This window comes from Asparagus officinalis, chromosome 4, assembly GCF_001876935.1.
Source record: "Asparagus officinalis chromosome 4, Aspof.V1, whole genome shotgun sequence".
NCBI lineage: Eukaryota > Viridiplantae > Streptophyta > Magnoliopsida > Asparagales > Asparagaceae > Asparagus > Asparagus officinalis.
Genome location: NC_033797.1, coordinates 1,326,262 through 1,345,414, shown reverse-complemented (window position 1 = coordinate 1,345,414; position 19,153 = coordinate 1,326,262). Strand labels below are relative to the sequence as shown.

The 19,153-nt window shown below is 35.6% G+C and overlaps 1 protein-coding gene across 1 annotated transcript; it reads left to right on the top strand.

Annotated features, from left to right (window-relative positions):
• Positions 2,101-18,860, top strand: LOC109836195 (prostaglandin E synthase 2-like). Its single transcript, XM_020404066.1, has 8 exons — positions 2,101-2,253; positions 2,386-2,426; positions 4,156-4,310; positions 13,829-13,963; positions 14,140-14,212; positions 15,026-15,120; positions 18,199-18,366; positions 18,456-18,860. The coding sequence occupies exons 1-8, from the start codon at positions 2,101-2,103 to the stop codon at positions 18,614-18,616; spliced, it is 981 nt and encodes a 326-aa protein (XP_020259655.1). The 3' UTR covers positions 18,617-18,860.

The window sequence follows — 19,153 nt, the reverse complement described above, 5'->3', positions numbered from 1 at the left end:
GTCCATGAATCACTTGAGTTGGCATTAATATAAGGCATATCTATTAAAGAAGCATCGACTGAGTTACATTAAAGAATAATTTAATAATTTTATCCCAATCAAAGAAGAATTCTCCATAGAAGATGTCAGAAAAATTAGTATGTATTCTTAAATTTCATACTTTGTTCTTTAAATACAAATGAAAATAAATATTACTACTATAATCTAAGGTAAATTAGCATTGAAAAATGCATGTATTTAGTTTAGATTTTTATGGAAAATGACAAAGATGTAGCAAAGATAATATTATTGACATAACAGTAACTCTTATTGGATGCACATCAGAAGAATTCATTGTAAAAAAAAAAGATAGCTCCTAAACTTATTTAATTAATAAATTAGGAATATAAAGAATTTTATATTTATAAAAATTAACATTTATTCTCATTGAAATAGAAAAAAAAATCAAAGTCTGTATTTCAAGAAGTTTATGTTGAACTTTAGAAATACATTCAACTTTTTTGTGAAGTTAAACGAGAAGATAAAAGAAAAACGAGCCTAGGAAAGATAACAGTGAAAAGAATACAACTCTAACTTGATGTCACAATCAATGTAGATGATGAAGACACTATTCTAGAATTGCCGAGGAAAAAGATAAAAGGTGAAGAAGGATTGATCTTAGAAGGGAGTTTTATAAACTTTTTTAGTACTTTTATATGCTTATGTGGATGTTTTTTATCATATAAAAGTATACTAGAGGTAGCATTATATTTACTTTATATTTTTTATAAAGTCTATTAATGATTAAGAACAAATTTTATATTCTCTTTTCTATCGTTTTAGTATATTTTTAACCAATTGTGTTGCCTTATTGGTTTTAAATATTCACCTTCCTTGTATAACACAATTTTAATATTTTTTACTTTTGCAACACTGTACTTTCTCAAGTAAAGCTTGGGTTTATGTCAATCCAAATAATATGAAACTTCAAATTAGCTTCAGATTATATTTGTTTTCTATCAATTCAAATATCAACATGAAATTTTAAATTAGGTATAACCTATTTAAACAAACATAAAAAAAAATCGCAATGTTAAAGTTTAGAGATAAAAGTAAGCACGAACTATTAAAATTGAACTAATGAACAAATTTTAGTTAGGAAATAAGCCAAAAATAATTAATCATGGTATCTAACTACGTGCATTGCACGTGTATAAAACCTAGTCAATAAATAATTTCAAGTCGTGTGAAAAAATCATACCGCGTGAATTAAAACAATCTGATTTTAATTTAAAAATTAATTTAGTGTATATTTAAAGGAAATTTTTGATATGGAATAGCGGTTCATTTGGCAAAATAAGTCACCAAGAGATACACATGTGATTAGTCTCATCTGATTGTCACGCTAAAAGGTATAGGGTCTCACAACTTTATCTTTTGATGATATATTTTGCTAAAATAAGCTATCATTTCATGACCATCAAAACCATATTTAAGATAGAATTTGGATATGTTCAAATTTAGACAAACATTGAGGGTTGAAAATCCTATAATTAACATGTCAGTGTCGAGAAAATGTTATTCACACTTGCATAACAGAAAGTATTAAACTGTCACTTAAAAAAAAACCCGTGTATATAATTGTCATCAAACCAAATGAGCTTATGTACGTGTAAAGTACGAGAAACTATAAAGTTTTTAAGTACTAGTTAGCCTACATAAGTTTGTGAAAATCTTTAATATTTTGAAATTTGCATGAAATATTCGGTTTTGCAATTCTTAGAAGTTATTTCAAGTTGATCACTCGATCCTGAGATATAGTAGCATGATGTAAGGATTGAGAGAACAATTTAATGATTTGCTAAAAAAATCCACTAACGTCAGCGCAGGTCACAATGCAGGAACAACAAAGAACTACTAAAAATTACCGAAACAATCCAAAAATTCAAAAAAAAAAGAAAAATTAATCCGATGGAGAGACGAAAACGGTTACAGATTTGGACACGTGGAGAACGAAGGCAACGAGATCTACGGGAGACGACGACGGGATCTAGAGGCGACGGCGACCGCGACGGATTTTGGGGGAGAACTTGACAGCGACGGGCTTTGGATGAGATTGCGATGACAACAGGTGGGGAAGGTGGCGACGACGACGGCGACGACGCTTGGGGGACATGGCGACATCGTGGTCGTGAGGCGCGACAGCGATCTGACCCTGGTGAGGACGAGATCAGATCTGAAGCTTGGGGTCGATGTTTTGGGGGAAATGAAAACGTAGGGCTTTAATTAAACAGGTTTTGTTGTTTTGAGAAAAGCGTTGAAATTCTGTGTTGGTTGTGGTTTTGGACAGAAAAACAGATGGGTTCTCTCGGCGTTTTGTTTTTTTGTTTTTTTGTTTTTTTACAGAAACAAAACATAAACCCCACAAAACACGCTAGTTACGAAAGGTAGCCTAATATTAGTCCCCTAAATCTACTATAATTCCATATTATTTCTTAAAACCCCAGCAATTGCTTAGGGGGTGTTTGGTTCAATTTCTAGAAATTATAGGAAATATTTTCCACCTAAAATATGATTTCTTTGTATTTCTTAAAAAATTATAGGAAAAGTTTTGAGAAATCAAAAAGTACCAATTTTCTTGTTTTTTATACTTTGCTTGTTTGGTTCAAAACAAGAAAATAGCTCATAACTTTATAGAAAATAACAAGATTTGGTAGGTTTTTAATTAAATATGGTATGTGTCAGATTTCTGGTGATTTCCTCTCATTTTGAGAGGAAATTGCTTTTTGTAAAATTTGGTAGGTTTTGTTGAACCAAACACAATTTACAGAAATCTCTGGAAAACTTTTAATTACAAATTTGCCATTGTCAGATGTTTTGAGAAAAGTTTTCTCAAAAAATGTGCAACCAAACAGCCCCTTAGTATACCATAAATTCATAGTGTTATTGCAATTTCGTCCTTCTAGCTAACAAAGGTAAGCTGTCCCTCACATTTAGCGGTTTGAGGGAGACTTTCCATTATTCCCTCAATTATAACATACTAACATATTTCTTAACAGTTTTAATTGGACAACTCATTCCCCTTAAAACTCGAAAACAATTGTTTCATCTTCTCCAACGATCAAACCCCCAAATCCATATCTTAGCCTTTTCAATTTATAGAATTCCCTCTAAACTATATGTAATCATCTTAATTTCTTTTCTCTCCAACATTTTAAAATACACAGATGTGTGCTTAGCATCTCAAGTTATGTCGCAAGGCTCATCTTCTACCCCTAGCGAAGCTTCACGTTTTAATGCCCGTGGGCTATTTGAGAGGGAAACACATACTAGAGGGCATTTAGATAATTGCAGATATTGGGTTAAGGGTCAGCTCAACCATGGTTGGAGAAACTTAAAAAAAAAAAACCCAACATAGGGATGATATAGTAAGAGCCTTATAGATTTGAGGCTAATGAGCAATTTCTCAGTTTTGAGGGAATGATATAAAAAATTATGGACAATGTAAGGGACTAACATCTAAATAACCCAACTAGTAATTTGTTTCCGAACAATTTTTCAAAACAGCCCCAAACAGATTTTTATTTTTCAAAATCGATCCTTTTTTTTATTTACCAAAACCGACCCGTTTTTTGATTAGCAGCCTAATCACCCTCCTAAACAGTCGGGTTGCCAACCCCGATTATTTAGGAGGATGTTAAACCCCAATTAGAAGGCTTAAACCATGAAAATTTATGTCCTAAATAGTCGGGGTTGGCAACCCCGACTATTTAGGAAGGTGATTAGGCTGCTAATCAAAAAAACGGGTCGGTTTTGATAAATAAAAAAAAAGGATCGATTTTGAAAAATAAAAATTTAAATGGAACTATTTTGAAAAATTGTTCTTGTTTTCCTCTCTAAACCTCTTAATAATAGGACCAACCCGCAGAGCTCCGTCAATTTGATTGTAGCTGGAGGAATAAATAAATAAAATTAAGAAGATGCTGCGAAGGGCTCCGACCTTAACCCTTCGCTCGCTTATCGATCATCATTCCTCCACCGCTGCCGGTGGTAAAGCTCTCCGCGGACGAACCGCACATACCGCCCGGCCCGCCGTGCCGCCGCAAATCCTCGTCGAATTTGAATAGTGGCTGTCTTCCTTCTTCTTCTTCTTTTTCGTTCGATCACACGCTGGAGATTCGTCTCTCCGGCATCGCTGGGCTCTGTATCATTCGCGTGCGGCGATCGCCGCGATCGGCGGAGGCGAAGGCGGCCGCCATCGCCCGATCTGCTACCGAAAGATGTGGTGCTTTATCAGTACGAGGCCTGCCCCTTTTGCAACAAGGTTAAAGGTAACGATCTCTGGTTATTAATTCGATTTTTTCTGTTAAATTGCTGTTTAGATTGTTTCTCTGAGAACAACATCGGCGATAGCCATGTAAAAATTTCACGTTTGGAGAGGAAGCTGGACTTAGGGGTGCATTTGGTCCGGATACGGCTCGGATATGATGCTTATCATATCCATATCTGCTTACCCATCTTGGATACGGATACGGATACGGATATACCTTGGTAAGAAAAATTTACAACCACATCCGCTAAAACCGGATACGGTTACGGATATACATGCGGATATTTAAGCGGATATACATGCAGATACAAAACATATATGAGAAAACTAGATAGTATTGAGAAAAACATAGTTCATGTGATACGAAAGAGTTTGTTAATATGTTCATTATAATTGAAAAATTAAGATTAGACATCTTGATCATCAAAATTAACCACAAATCCATAATCTAAGAATCGAAACTATCGTAAGAGTATGACTAATATGTATTCGGATATTTCGGATACGGATACAGATATTTCACTACAAGACCATATCCGTAACCATATCCTATCGGTTATAGATTTGAGTAACCATATTTGTATCTTAACGGATATGATTACAGATATTTTCTCGGATACGGATACGGTTAACACCCCTAAGTATTAGCAGAGAAACATGGAGTTTATTTACCTATTTATTTATTTGGAAAGATTCTCTATGGCGAGCTAACGCACTCAATTACATTTAGTAATTAAGCATTATGGTGATGTCATTTAGCCTTCTGAGGACCCAGCATAGGAGCATCGACATATATTTAATGCCAAACAAAGAGAATAATAACAGCACTTCTGGAAGAAAAAAAAAACTAAAATTTATCTTCTATAACCTTGAGATAGATATACGAAGCCATAGCATCAATGCCGAAATTTGAAAGCATGCAAAAATTTAAAAGTTGATACAAAACGTTGATCATGAAATATGCGAGGGATGCCACTTCCATGCTTGGATACGTACTGAAAATGGGCTTGCAAAGTTATGGAATACGACTTGACAAAAGGTTATGGAGTCATGACTAGTATAAAAAATTGTAGAAAAATTACTGTTGTAAGGAAAAAGAAGAAGAAAACTCGAAAATTAAGCTTGATACAGCCCATTGTTGTATTTGCTATTGGACTTGTCAGAAACAGGGTGCAGGTTCAGGGGATGCATCGAGTACTGACAAGCCAAACAAGTCTGAGACGGATCAAATCCTTTAAACCTGTTAAATAAAAATTAAATAAACTTATAACATTCAAATAAATCCGAAATAAAAAGAACAGAAAACCTAGCCTGATCGGGTAGCAGTCGTGCAATTACTGCACTAGAAGTGTCCTAGAAGATTGAGGACTCACCTATCGCTTTAGCGCAGATGATCCTCTCTCCCCTAGCGGTAAAACCCCCAGAAATAGCATGTCTCTGTACTCGGGCGAGAGTATAGAGCTTCTGCTCAGATGAAGACGGTTGCCCAAAATTTAATAAGAACAGAGAGTTTAAATTTTTCGAGAAGAAGACGACTAAGGACTTTGTTTTTCCGAGAGGGAGAAGAGTAAAACGAATTTTTGTTTCTGTAATTGATGTGTATTTTTCGAACTGTGCAGGTCTATATTTATAGGGTTGGGAAACCCTGAGAGCTGTTGAGAATTTCGCACGTTCCTCACAAATCGTGCAACTTCCCACACGTTCGCCGTAGCCGTTTGAACTTTCCGCATGTTGCACGTTGTCGAGTCAAAAGAAAACGGACAAAATAAATTGAAAATTCAAAACGTAGCGAGGCGGGCGACACGACGGGCGGGCGCGCGCGCGTGTGAGATGCAAAGTCCAAACAAATTAAAAAAATCCAAAACACCTTCCTCTTAGGGGCCCTGGAGGGGTAAAGAGAGGAGAAATAATTTAAACCACCAAACATTCATTACACTAGGCAATGTGGGACTATTCTTTGAAGACAAATTGTCTTTTCTCCTCTACCAGGCCAACAGTCCCCCCCCCCCCAAAAGACAATATTGATTGAAAATCGGGTAATTAAAATAAATCAATGAATCACAAAATAAATATAAATTGGGCAACCTTTCGTATCATGAATTCGGGAGATGTAGCTTTCGGGTTTGAATATTTCCTTAATGGGTTCATCTCAACCTGAGGGACATAATGAACTTGACCTTAAATTAGGCCCCTTGTACCTGGTATTGATGAAACACACATAATACGTCTTCATCTATTGAGTAAAGCGAGTTGAGCGTTAAAGACCATGCTTATAATAACTGACTTATGAGAGCTTTTAGGGGTTAGCCCTACCCTCCAACCGCGACCATCACGGTTCCTTTTACGTAGGTAAGTTCTTCAAAGGTACTACAACTGGATATCATACCCTCCACAATATATGCGATGGACTTATTAAGAGTAAACTCAACCTAACCAGCTGTATCATAAGAGCATCGTCATCATAGAGAAGGGGTAGTAGTAGATGTTACTATAATAACATATGAATATATCTAGGTTGATGTTCTACACGAGTGTCACTAGTCCAACTTGTTCCTTCCACATTGAACCTACATTGGGACTGCGTCTCCAAATAAAGGTTGGGTTCCCACTGTCAGTGATCTCATCTATAGGCTTAACCCCATCTCCCTCGATGAATTTAGAACCACACTCCTGGATAGACCCTTAGTCAATGGGTCAACAAGATTCTTTTCAGATTTTATAAAGTCTAGAATCATAACTTTGTCTAGCAGACGTTGTACAGATTTATATCTTATTTGAATATGTCTGTTAAGTTTTTTATTTGCATGCGCTTATTTTAGAAGCTCTATGATGGATCTAGAATCAAAGTGAATAGAAATTGGAGGAGAGGGTTTAGGGACCAAAGGCAATTCAGAGAGTAGATCTTTTAACCATTCTGTTTCTGTGTAAGTTGTATCAAGTGCAATTAATTCAGACTATATGGTACTCCTGGCAATTACTGTTTGCTTACACGATTTTCAAGATACAGCTGCACTACAAAAAAGAAATACATATCCAGATATAAACTTTACACTGTTGAAATCCGTAACCCAATTGGCGTCACTATACCCTTCTATTGCATCAGGGTACGCAGTGTAAGCCAAGCAATAGTCAACTGTGCTTTTCAAATATTTAAATACTCTCTCTAAAGCAGTCCGGTGATCTTTGCTAGGGTTGCTGGTATATCAGCTCAGTCTCCTTACTGCATAAGCTATATCGGGTCTACTCCGATTGGATATGTACAAGAGAGATCTAATCAGCTGAGAATACTTCAGCTGGGAGACAGATTCATTTTCATTCTTCTTTAAAGATACAGAAGAATCATAAGGTGTAGAGACAAGTTTAGAGAAAATTAAATTTGGTCAGCATTTTCTCAATACTATGAGAAAGACTCAAAGATATTCCTCTAGTGTCTCTAGTGATTTTTATTTCAGGTATTATGTTAGCTAGACCTAAGTCTTTCATGTCAAAATTCTTGAAGAGATAATCCTTAACTTCTAAAATTACTTCAAGAGTTGTTCCAAAGATAATGATATCATCAACATAAAGACAGAGGATGACATAGTCATTGTTTATCATTTTAGTGTAGACACACTTGTCGTGTTCATTCATAGTGAAACCATACTGTGCAATGATTTTGTCGAATTTCTGGTGTCATTGTTTAGGAGTTTGTTTTAGACCATACAGAGATTTAACAAGTTTACAGACTTTATTTTCCTGACCTCTGGCAATAAAGCCTTCAGGTTGGTTCATATAAGTTTCTTTATCTAAATCATCATTCTGAAAAAACAGTCTTGACATTCATCTGATGTATGATCAACTTATGAATAGCAATAAATGCTAATAATACTCGAATAATTAAGATTCGGGCTATAAGAGAATATATATCGAAGTAATCGATGCTCCTTTGCTGAGTATAACCTTTAGCTACTAATCTTGCTTTAGATTTATCGATGGAGCCATCAACTCTAAGTTTCTTCTTGAATATCCACTTGCAACCAACAGGTTTACAACCTGAAGGTAAGTCGGTGAGTATCCAAATATAATTTTTTTATTGTAGATTTTATTTTATTATCAATGGCTTCTTTTCAGAAAGAAGATTCAGGAGAATCTATTGCTTCCTTAAAGGAGCTTGGATCACCTTTAACAAGAAAGGTAAAAAAGTCTTCTCCAAAAATTATTTTGAATTTTACCTCTTTTACTTCTTCGAGGTTCAAAATCTAGAGGTTGAGAAAAACTAGAAGATGATAGATCAAAAGGAAGAGATGATCTAGGATATTCTAAAATTTTAGATTTGAAAGAAAAGATGTTTTCAAAGTAGACTGCATTTCTTGCTTCAATGATAGTGTTGTTGGATATGTCACTGATTTCAGAGTTAATGACTAGAAATCTGTTAACATTGCTATCTAGTGTATATCCAATAAATATAATATCAACAGTCTTAGAACTAATTTTTCTCTTCATAAGTTTGGGAATAGCTACCTTAGCCAAACAATCCCAAACCCGAAAGTAGTTCAACCTAGGAGTTCTCCCCTTTCAATATTCATAAGGAGTTATTTCAAAAGTTTTGCGGGGAATCCTATTAAGGATGAAACAAGCAGAAAGAAGAGCTTCACCCCAGAGATTTTCAGGTGCTCCTGAACTGAGTAACATTTAGTTTACCATGTTCATAAGGATTTTGTTCTTTCGTTCAACTACCCCATTAGACTATAGTGTATAGGGAGCAATTACCTCATTAATAATATCTTAGCAATACTCGGTCATTTCATTTGAGGTATACTCCCCCCCTCCGATCAGATCTTAAAATCTTAATCTTCTTTTCAAGTTGGTTCTCAGATTCAGCTTTATACACCTTAAACCTATCTAAAACTTCATCCTTAGTTTTAAGAAGATAGGTGTAACAATATCTGGAGTGATCGTCTATAAATATCATAAAATATCTCCTACCCCTTCGGGTGAGAACTCGGTTCGAGTCACACACATTACTATGAATTAATTCGAGAGGTTCGGAGTTTCTAGTTATAGACTTGAAGGGTTTCTTAATGTGTTTCTCTTATACACAAATCCCATACGTAGATGAGGGATCATGAGATGATTTAGGAATGAGATTCAATTTAATCATTCTCTGCAAAGTTTGGAAATTTACATGTCCAAGTCGTCCATACCAAACATCACAAGATTCAACAATTTGTGTAACAGAAGATTCAAGAACTTTATTAGAACTGGAATTGATTACATTAACTCATTAAGCTTGAAAATGCCATTACAAATAAAACTTTTTTCTATGAATACAGTATTTTTTGTAATCACAAATTTATTGGATTCTTTTACAATCCTAAAGCCAGTTCTAAGAAGAAGAGATTCACTGATCAAGTTTTGACGGAGAGAAGGAACATGATGAACGCCTTGCAGACTTAAAGCTTTTCTAGAAGTCATTGTGAGCTCTATACATCCACTTTTCATTATTTATTTGATGGAGTCATCTGCTAAGTTTATGCTTCCTCCACACGATTCCTGGTAAGTTAGAAACCAAGAGCGATCATTGCAAATGTGAATATTATCTCCAGAATCCGAGTATCAATCGGAGGAGGAAGTAAGAGAATTTTCAAGATAGAATGAAGAGGCTAAAAGAGAATTTTCAAGATAGAATGAAGAGGCTAACCTGAAGAAAATTGGATTTTCTTCATTCATGTTTACTTTATTAGATCCATTTTCTTTTGGAGCAGGTTTTCCCGGTTCTTTCTTTCGATAGAAGCAGTTAGGAGTCAAGTGGTTGGTTCCATCAGACTTATGACTGAAAGAATTGAGATTTGATTTGGAAGATGATTTGTTGAATAATTACTGATTTTTCTTGAATTTCTTCCCTTTAGGTTTGAAATTCTTATATTTAGACTTATCCTCTACCAAGTTCACTTTAACTTTCATTTCAGTCTTGGTTTTGAAATTTTGTCTATGCTGGTCTTCAATGCGAATAGCCTTGAGAGCTTCAGTTAATGTTAGATCTCCTTGCTTGTGTTGAAGATCTCCAACAAATCTAGACCAGGAAGGAGGGAGTTTGTCAATTAGACATGAAACTTTAAAATCATCGGTAAAGGCGTTTCCTTTTGATTGGAGGTGACAAATGAAATCTTAGAATTCATGAATTTGTTCATTTATAGGTTTGTCATCAACCATCATGAACTTATTGAAGGAAGAGGATATGAAACGCATAATTCCGACATCATCAAAGCCATATTCTGCTTCAAGAACATTCCATAGATCTTTAGCACTTTTGAACTCATAATATATGTCATAAAGATTGTCCGCAAGTGCACTAAGGATCCTATGGCAGCAGTGATAGTTTATTTCTTCTGGTTTCATAGAACTAGAGAATGAACTAGCACCAGAAGCAGAAGTGGAAGGAGTAGGTTGTTCAGGTTCAGGACCATGAACAGGAGAGTTGGAGGTCATGGGTTGAGATCCAAATGATGAAGAATCAGGAGTGTCAATGAAAGATAATAGACCTAGAATAGTGAGCCAGTATCTCATCTGATTAACCCACCGTTTATAGTTAACACCAGTGAACTTATCAGGTTTGACACTCTTGGAATGATCAATGTTTGCCATAAGTTTGACTCAAGTTAACTAGTCTAGGTATTTTGAAATCTGATAGGAATGAAAGTTTTGTCAATACCACTCAACTAGTTACTTAGGGGTATGACTTAAGGGTATGTACTTGATTCAATATTATTTATGGACTAGTAATATTAACCAGTAAATATGAAACCGAACAAATTAATTTTAAAACAGTAATTAGCAATAATAATTTAAGAAATAATTAAAAAAATTCGGATTAATTTTGTAATAGTAATAGTAAAACAATTGTTCTTATTTCGGAATAATATTTATAACAAATTGATAATTAATTACGAATTAAATAATTAACAGTAATTAACTGTAACAAATTAATAGTAATATTTAGCAATGTTAACAGCAATTAATAATTATAGTAATTAACAATAATTAATTAACAATAATTAACAATGAACAATTAATCACAGTAATTATATCAAATGAGCAGATTATAATTTCAAATTAATTACAAATTGAAATTGAGCAAAAAATAATTATCAGCAATTAAAAGCAATTAATTACAGATTAAAATTATTTCGGATTTCAAAATTAACAACTTTAATAATTCAATCTTCTAGATTGTTAAATAAAAATTAAATAAACTTATAGCATGCAAATAAATCTGAAATAAAAAGAACAGAAAATCTGACATGATCGGATAGCAGTCGTGCAATTACTGCACTGTTCTAGAAGATTGAGGACCCGCCTATTGCCCTAGCACAGATGATCCCCTCTCCCCTAGCGGTAAAAATCCCCGGAAATGTCCGGCATCTGTACTCGAGCGAGAGTATAGAGTTTCTGCTCAGATGAAGACAGTTGCCCAAAATTAAAATAAGAACATAGAGTTTAAATTTTTCGAGAAGAAGAAGACTAAAGGACTTTGTTTTTCCGAGAGGGAGGAGTAAAACGAATTTTCGTTTTTGTAATTGCTGTGTATTTTCTGAATTGTGCAGGCCTGTATTCAATGTTACATTAAACGCTAGGCGCTTCTAGGCGTCGGACTTGACGCCCAACGCTTAGTCGCCTAGGCGGGCGCCTAAGCGGTTTCTGGGCGTTTTTTTCTTTCTTCATTTAAGTGGTGATCGATGAGGTTTTGCTGAAGGTCGAAGGAGGTAGTGGAGATGTTCATATTTGGAGGTTAATGGAGTTTGGAGAACGTGTAGGCTACGACACATAAAATCACAATCAAGGCCTACATGGTGCAATCTACGTAAGCAGACAATGCTCCCTAAACGCTCGTAAAATCTAGGTGGGCAGCCTAAATACCGCCTAGGTGCTAGGCGCTAGTTAGGCGGCCTAGGTACCGCCTAGGTCTAGGCGTACGCCTAAGCGGACTAGGCGGAGGTTTTTTAAAACAATGCCTGTATTTATAGGGTTGGGAAACCTTGAGAGCCGTTGAGAATTCTGCACGTTCTCCGTAGCCGTTTGAACTTCCCACACATTGCACGTTGCTCAGTCAAAAGAAAAGGGAAAAATTAAATTGAAAATTTAAAATGTGGCGAGGCGGGCGGGCACGTGCGCGGGTGGCGCGGTGAGGCGGGCGCACGCGTGCGTGTGATATGCAAAACCCAAACAAATTGAAAAATCTAAAATACCCTCCTCTTGGGGGCCCTGAATGGGTAAAGAGAGGAGAACCAATTTAAATCACCAAACATTCACTACACTAGGCAATGTGGGACTATTCTTTGAAGGCAAATTGCCTTTTCTCCTCTACAAGGCCAACAAAACCAAGTCAGAGAATATCAAAGCGCAGGGTGTTTTTGGGGATACGATAAACCCAATAGGGTGTTTCTTACAATCCTAAAAGTTACAAACCCAAAGGTCAAATGATTATTCTTTTAATTGTAGTATAAGCTTGCCTAAATAGAACTAATACTCCATCATACATACTATAACAACATTAATATAACTTGTACATGCTTGTTTTCCCCTAAACTATACAATATATGTCAAAATATCGTTTGTCCTCAAACTTCATCTGAATCAAGAATCTGGTTACATCTGTATTTGTTGTCTCGTGAACATATTTATTTAGTTCCAATACGGATTCTTGTATAATAGCTTCATGAATAAAACACAATACATATAGTTGTATCAATTGCGCATGTATATTTGGAAAAATTACATGTAGTTATATCCAAGATTTCCATGTAGGCAGACCCTGCGTACATGTCCTGTGTAAGGCATCCCATGCCCATACCAGGAAACAACACTCATGTCCGTGGCTACTTATCACAGTATTAGATCACGTAGAAAGTGTGAACCTAAACTTGACCTCGAAATAACAACTCCATTCTCACCAATATGTTTTAGAGAGCAGATAGGAGCCTATAGGTAATTTTCTTTCGAAAGAGTTTACAAGTCTCTCGGTAAGGCAATGACAAGGGGGTGATGAACTTTCTTGGAAGTCAATCATATTGAGAAGGTAATTTGGCATCAAACATTTTCTGGCTGGGGAGAGGATCCAAACACTTGATGTAAAGAGCAAATTGTATGCTTTTGATAAGCACATTAGTGTGCCTTTCGGCTTCCCCTTTTTCACATGAAAAACATCTTTTACTAGTTAGTAGAGTCACAGATAATTTCTGCAACATCTGGCATTAAAACCCATGGTTATGGGCCCAAAGCTTTTAGTGTGGAACATTTTCTTTCCCACATGAAATCCACTATCAGGTAGTTCCTGGAACCACAATTTTTTAATCAACAAGAGCTCAGCTGAACTGAATTTGTAACAGATCCTTTATAAAATCAATATATTGTATTTCTGCTTTATGTGTTCCTTCCGAATTATCTTGTCCTCTCACTGTTATGAACCTGTCACTCTCTGGCAAAATTGTATTTGGTGTAATTGTTGGAACTAACTCATCATTCTTATTCTCTTTATTTCAGCATTTTTGGATTATCATGATATACCATACAAAGTCGTGGAGGTCCATCCTTTCAGTAAGAAGGAAATCAAGTGGTCCGACTGTAAAAAGGTCCCAATCCTTGTTGTGGATGGCGAACAGCTTGTTGAATCATCAGGTTTCTTTATAATTTTTACACTTCCAGAGGAAAATTATTCCATGTGTTTTGAAATGTTTTTCTTTCTATGTTCTAGTGGGTTTTTCTCTATTGCTGGAAGTATATCTTGCAGGTTTTTACTAATTTATTTCTGAAACCACTTGGATGTAGCATAATATTGAATGTTTTTCTTCCAGACATAATAGAGAATTTGAGCCACAGAATTCATCCTGATGATTGCATTGGTGAGGAAGAAACAAAATGGCGAAGGTATGCCATTTTCTTACACTCAGTTATTATTCTGCTTCTATCGTGTTCCTGTAAGTGGTGCTTTGGAAGTTAAGAGTCACTATTACTCCCCCCCCACCCCCTCCATGCCTGTCATTTGACAAGCCATGTCCTGCTTTCTTCCTCAAAAAATCACATTTACTTGAAGAATGACCTATTCCTTGCACTAGCTGGAAGTGGCCAATACTTCTACTGTACGTGTGAAAGTGAATGTGAGACTTTCTATCCTCCCATTCACTTAGTTTGCAGTTATCAAAGAATAACTTGCAGAAGAGCAAGCCCATTAACACATGAAAAATTAAGAATATTGTATGAATTGTAGGCGTCAAAAGTTCCCAACGCAAACACGAATTTCATATTTAATCAAGTGATTTGCAATAACTTTTGTTGATTTCCCCCCAAAAATGGGTCAAAAAATCAATATAAAATGGAGAATGCTACCTATGTCAAAAATCAAAATTAACCTATTATATATAAATCATCAAGAAGCTTAAAGTTTAGACAGACTCCAAGCCGACTGGAAATGGCTCTTGATCAACCTGATGCTTTATCTATCTTGCAACTTTAGTATGAAAACTTTATGATTTAATGTCTTGCACCTGAAACTGTATGCATATCCTGTGCTTTATATCTCATCTGAAAATGAATCAAATCAATTTAGGCATGTAGATTTTGATTAGTAAGATCAATTTTACCTACTAAGTAATTCATTATGTTCAATTCTGACTCATTCAAGCGCAATTATCTCTGACTAAAGTGCATATATTGACAATTTCTACATCTTTTACAAACCAGGTGGGTGGATGATCACCTTGTGCACGTATTGGCCCCAAATATATATCGCACCACTTCTGAGGCTCTCGAGTCTTTTGATTATATAGCAAATAATGGTATGATACTTCCACTACTTCACGTCAGGCTTTATTTAGTCTGGTTTTGGATTACCAAAATAGCATATGATCTATTTGTTAACGTCATTTTCCCCTGCTAGTTGTATTTGCTAGATAGCTTCTTTAATATAACTAGTCTTACACTTTGGAAAAGTTGCAAGAACAAAATGTTGCTTTGAGGGATAAAATTTAGGAAAACCATACATCATTATGGTAGAAACTGAGTAGCATTCAAAATAATGTGATTGTAAAAAAAAATCAGATTTTAATCAAAAAGTTGAAAACAAAGAAAGAAAAAGGAAATCAGCTGGTGTAAAATATCACTGTGAAACTACTACATAAATGTTAATTTTCAATTTTAAATGTAACAAGATTAAAGTTGTAAAGAAAAGTTGGTGTAAAGCCTTCTTTATCGTTAGCCATGATTTTCAATATTCATCACTCCCATGATACTAGACTGAGGGTGCAAAACTATAGGTATACATTAAATTTTGGATTCTTAATCAAGTAAATTTCCTGTCTTAATGTGGAATTCTATGCAATTAAATCCTTTAAGGGGTTAGCTATTCTCTAATATATGGAGGACCATACATGTGTCAATTTGTTTTTCAGTGAGGAACATGGATAAATGATAATCTTGTTAAGTGTTTGCTCCTTAAGAAACAAGCGGCAATTTACGATAATATGCAGATCAATTCTTCTATTCTCATACGGAGGGCGCCAAGGTACTATCTTGTACAATTTAAAGATTTCGATGCAAGGAGGAATTGGAAAGGGGGTCCCAAAGCTGTACCAAATAAATGGTCTACAAATCCAGATGCGCAATTCCAGTGATGTCCAACAATCATAGTTATCTACATGAAGCCTCTCATGTTCGATTCAGTGTAAAACATGAAATACTATTTTAATTAGGAGTAACCATGCGTTTCATCATCTCATCCAATAAGCCTTTTCATACATAGATTGATTTCACTGAAGAATCCAATTCCTTATTTAGATTGCTGTGGAAAAATCGACATAAAATCTATTCGTGGCAGCCTATCTGTTTTTGTCCTAGTTGGTGTTAATTCTCCTTGCTGATGCTATGGTTCTTCATGAAACCTACAGTCTCTTGGAGTCGAATGCAGAAAAAGGAAAACCTAGCCTGTGCCTATTGTGTAATTTGAGCTCATCAGCTGTTATAGTGTACAAGCTTTTTCCTGGTAATTAGTGTAGTAAAACTGTAAAAATTTGCATAGTTGCAAGTAGGAAGGAGACATTGATGAGAAAGTATAATGTTACATGGCCCACATGCACAATGAGGATGAGAGATGACTAGAGCTGTCTTGTAGTGACTATGAAGGGGATAAGAGTCTTCCGCGACTGTACTTACTGCCAAAGAACATGCACATAACTGTCCAATTCGACTACCACACTAGATGTTCTGTGAATTCATTCTGGTGCAGGAGATGCTAACCATTAAGAATCTTACATTTCTTGTAATCCATCATTATTTATTTCTTGCATATCTATTCTTGCATTCGTATCCTTCGGCATGTCAAGACAAATGATCTAACCCATTGAGTAACCAGCATAACTTAGTCCTGCTGTTGAGGGGATGATAGAGAGGGTCAGTAATAATCGTTGGTCTAAACATGTGTGCTTCTAGTAATTTAACATGCCACTGATTGACTGAGCTTTTGGCTGAATTATAACTTGAATTTAGCATAACGAATATGGTTGTTCTTTTATTGAACTTTTGCTGTGCCAGAATTTAACTGTTTTCTTGAACTTGAAACATTCATATGCAAGAACTATTGGTATACATTAAATTTTTGGGTTTTTAATCAATTAAAGTTCATGCCTTGATGTGGAATTCTATGCAACTAAATCTTTTGAGGGGTTAACTATTCACTAATACATGGAGGACCATACATCAGTTTATTTCTCAGTGTGGAATATGGATAAATGATAATCTTTGTAAGTGTTTGCTCCTTAAGAAACAAGCTATAGTTTACGATGATATACAGATCAATTCTTCTATTCCCATATGGAGAGTGCCAAGGTACTATCTTGTACAATTTAAAGATTTCAATGCTAGGAGTATAGGGGGTCCCAAAGCTGTACCAACTTAATGGTCCACAAATCTAGATGTGCATTTCCAGTAGATGTTCAACAATCATAGTTATCTTCGTGAAGCCTCTCATGTTTGATTAAATGCAGAACATGGAATACTATTTCAATTAGGAGTAACCATGCATTTTCTCTTCTCATCAAATAAGCCTTTCTATATGTTTGGCTGAAGAATCTGGTTCCTTATATTTAGGCTGCTCTGTGGAAAAATTGAGCTAAAATCTATTCGTGGTGATCTTATCTTTTTCATCCTAGTTGGTGTTAACTCTCCTTGCTGATGTCATGGTTCTCCATGAAACCTACAGTTTCTTGGAGTTGAATGCAGAAAAAGGAAAACCTACCCATGCATTTTATGTAATTTGAGCTTATCAACTGTTATAGTGCACAAGCTTTTTCCTGGTAAGTAGTATAGTAAAAATTTGCATATTGCAAGTATATAGGATACATTCATGAGAAAGTATAATGTTACATGACGAACACGCACGATGAGGATGGGCAGTGACTAGAGTTGTCTTGCTGTGACTATTAAGGGGATAAAGAGTCTTCCGTGACTGTACCTAGCTGCCAAAGAACATGCACATAACTGTCCAATTTGACTACCATAGTAGATGTTCTCTGAATTCATTCTGGTGCGGGGGGATGCTAACCATTAAGAATCTTACATCTCTTGTTACCCATTATTATTTGTTTCTTGCATATCTATTCTTGCATTCATATCCTTTGGCATGTCAAGACAAAGGATCTAACCCATTGAGTAGCAAGCGTAACTTAGTTCTGCTGCTCAGGAACTGATGGAGAGGGACAGTAACAATCATTGGTCTAAACATGTATGTTTCTAGTAAATTTCATATTTCGCTGATTGATTGAGCTTTATTGAAATTTTGCCATGGCAGAATTTTAACTGTTTTATTGAACTTGGAACATTCATAGGGAAACTTCATGCTCACATAAGTTTTTAAACTGTAGGTAACTTTAGCTTTACAGAGAAGCTCACAGTAAAGTATGCTGGAGCAGCAGTTATGTACGTAGTATCCAAGAAGCTAAAGAAGAAATATAATATCACTGATGAACGTGCAGCTCTCTATGAGGCTGCTGAGACATGGACCAAAGCTCTAGAAGGAAGAGATTTCCTCGGTATGTCATGCTTCATCTAAATTCTTATGTGTAACTCACCATCTTGGACTTCCTCCATCATAATGGTTTTTGCTGCTTGTATCTTCCAGGGGGATCCAAACCTAACTTAGCAGATCTTTCGGTTTTTGGTGTTCTTAGACCAATTCGGTACTTGAAGTCTGGTAGAGATATGGTAGAGCACACGGGAATTGGTGACTGGTACCGAAGAATGGAGACTGTAGTTGGGGGGTCTTCACGAATCCATGCTTGAAAATGTAAAGCAACTCATTGCTGGGTCTTCACGAATCCACAGCTCTCACTAGTTGCTCAAATTTTGATCTAATAATAAAAAAATAACGAACAGAATCATTTTGGCCTTGTTTGTTTACTTTTTGGTTTCGTTGTTCAGCTGGGTGGGGTTTCCTTTATGTATGGTGGAATGTATGTATGATCAATGCGAAGCGTGTACTATTTGATTGCTAAAATATGGGGAAACTATTAACAGTTGCTTAAAACAGGTCTCTCTAGTCTCTCTGCTTGATATTAACAAAATTATCATCTCTGCTTGACTATTTCGTTTGTGTAAGATGTTCTTCTGCAGTGATGTTGTAAACTGATGAAACCTTTGCAATGTTACTGTTTATGGCAACTGGTTGTAGGGAGATGAGCGACAGGGTATATGTAGTTAATACAGGTGTAAAATGATCCCAATATGCTAATGGAAGTGCTTTTTTATTTATTAAAAAAAAGCTGAAAATAGCCCAATGGAAGAATAAAATTCATATACTTGATTCTAAATCTTGGGATA

Excerpts from the sequence above, each read along its gene's own strand:
- LOC109836195 (XM_020404066.1), top strand. The coding sequence starts at position 2,101 with ATGACAACAGGTGGGGAAGGTGGCGACGACGACGGCGACGACGCTTGG. Across the intron at positions 2,427-4,155 it reads AAACACGCTAGTTACGAAAG|ATTCGTCTCTCCGGCATCGC; the intron begins GTAGCCTAATAT and ends CACACGCTGGAG. Across the intron at positions 14,213-15,025 it reads GAAGAAACAAAATGGCGAAG|GTGGGTGGATGATCACCTTG; the intron begins GTATGCCATTTT and ends TTTACAAACCAG.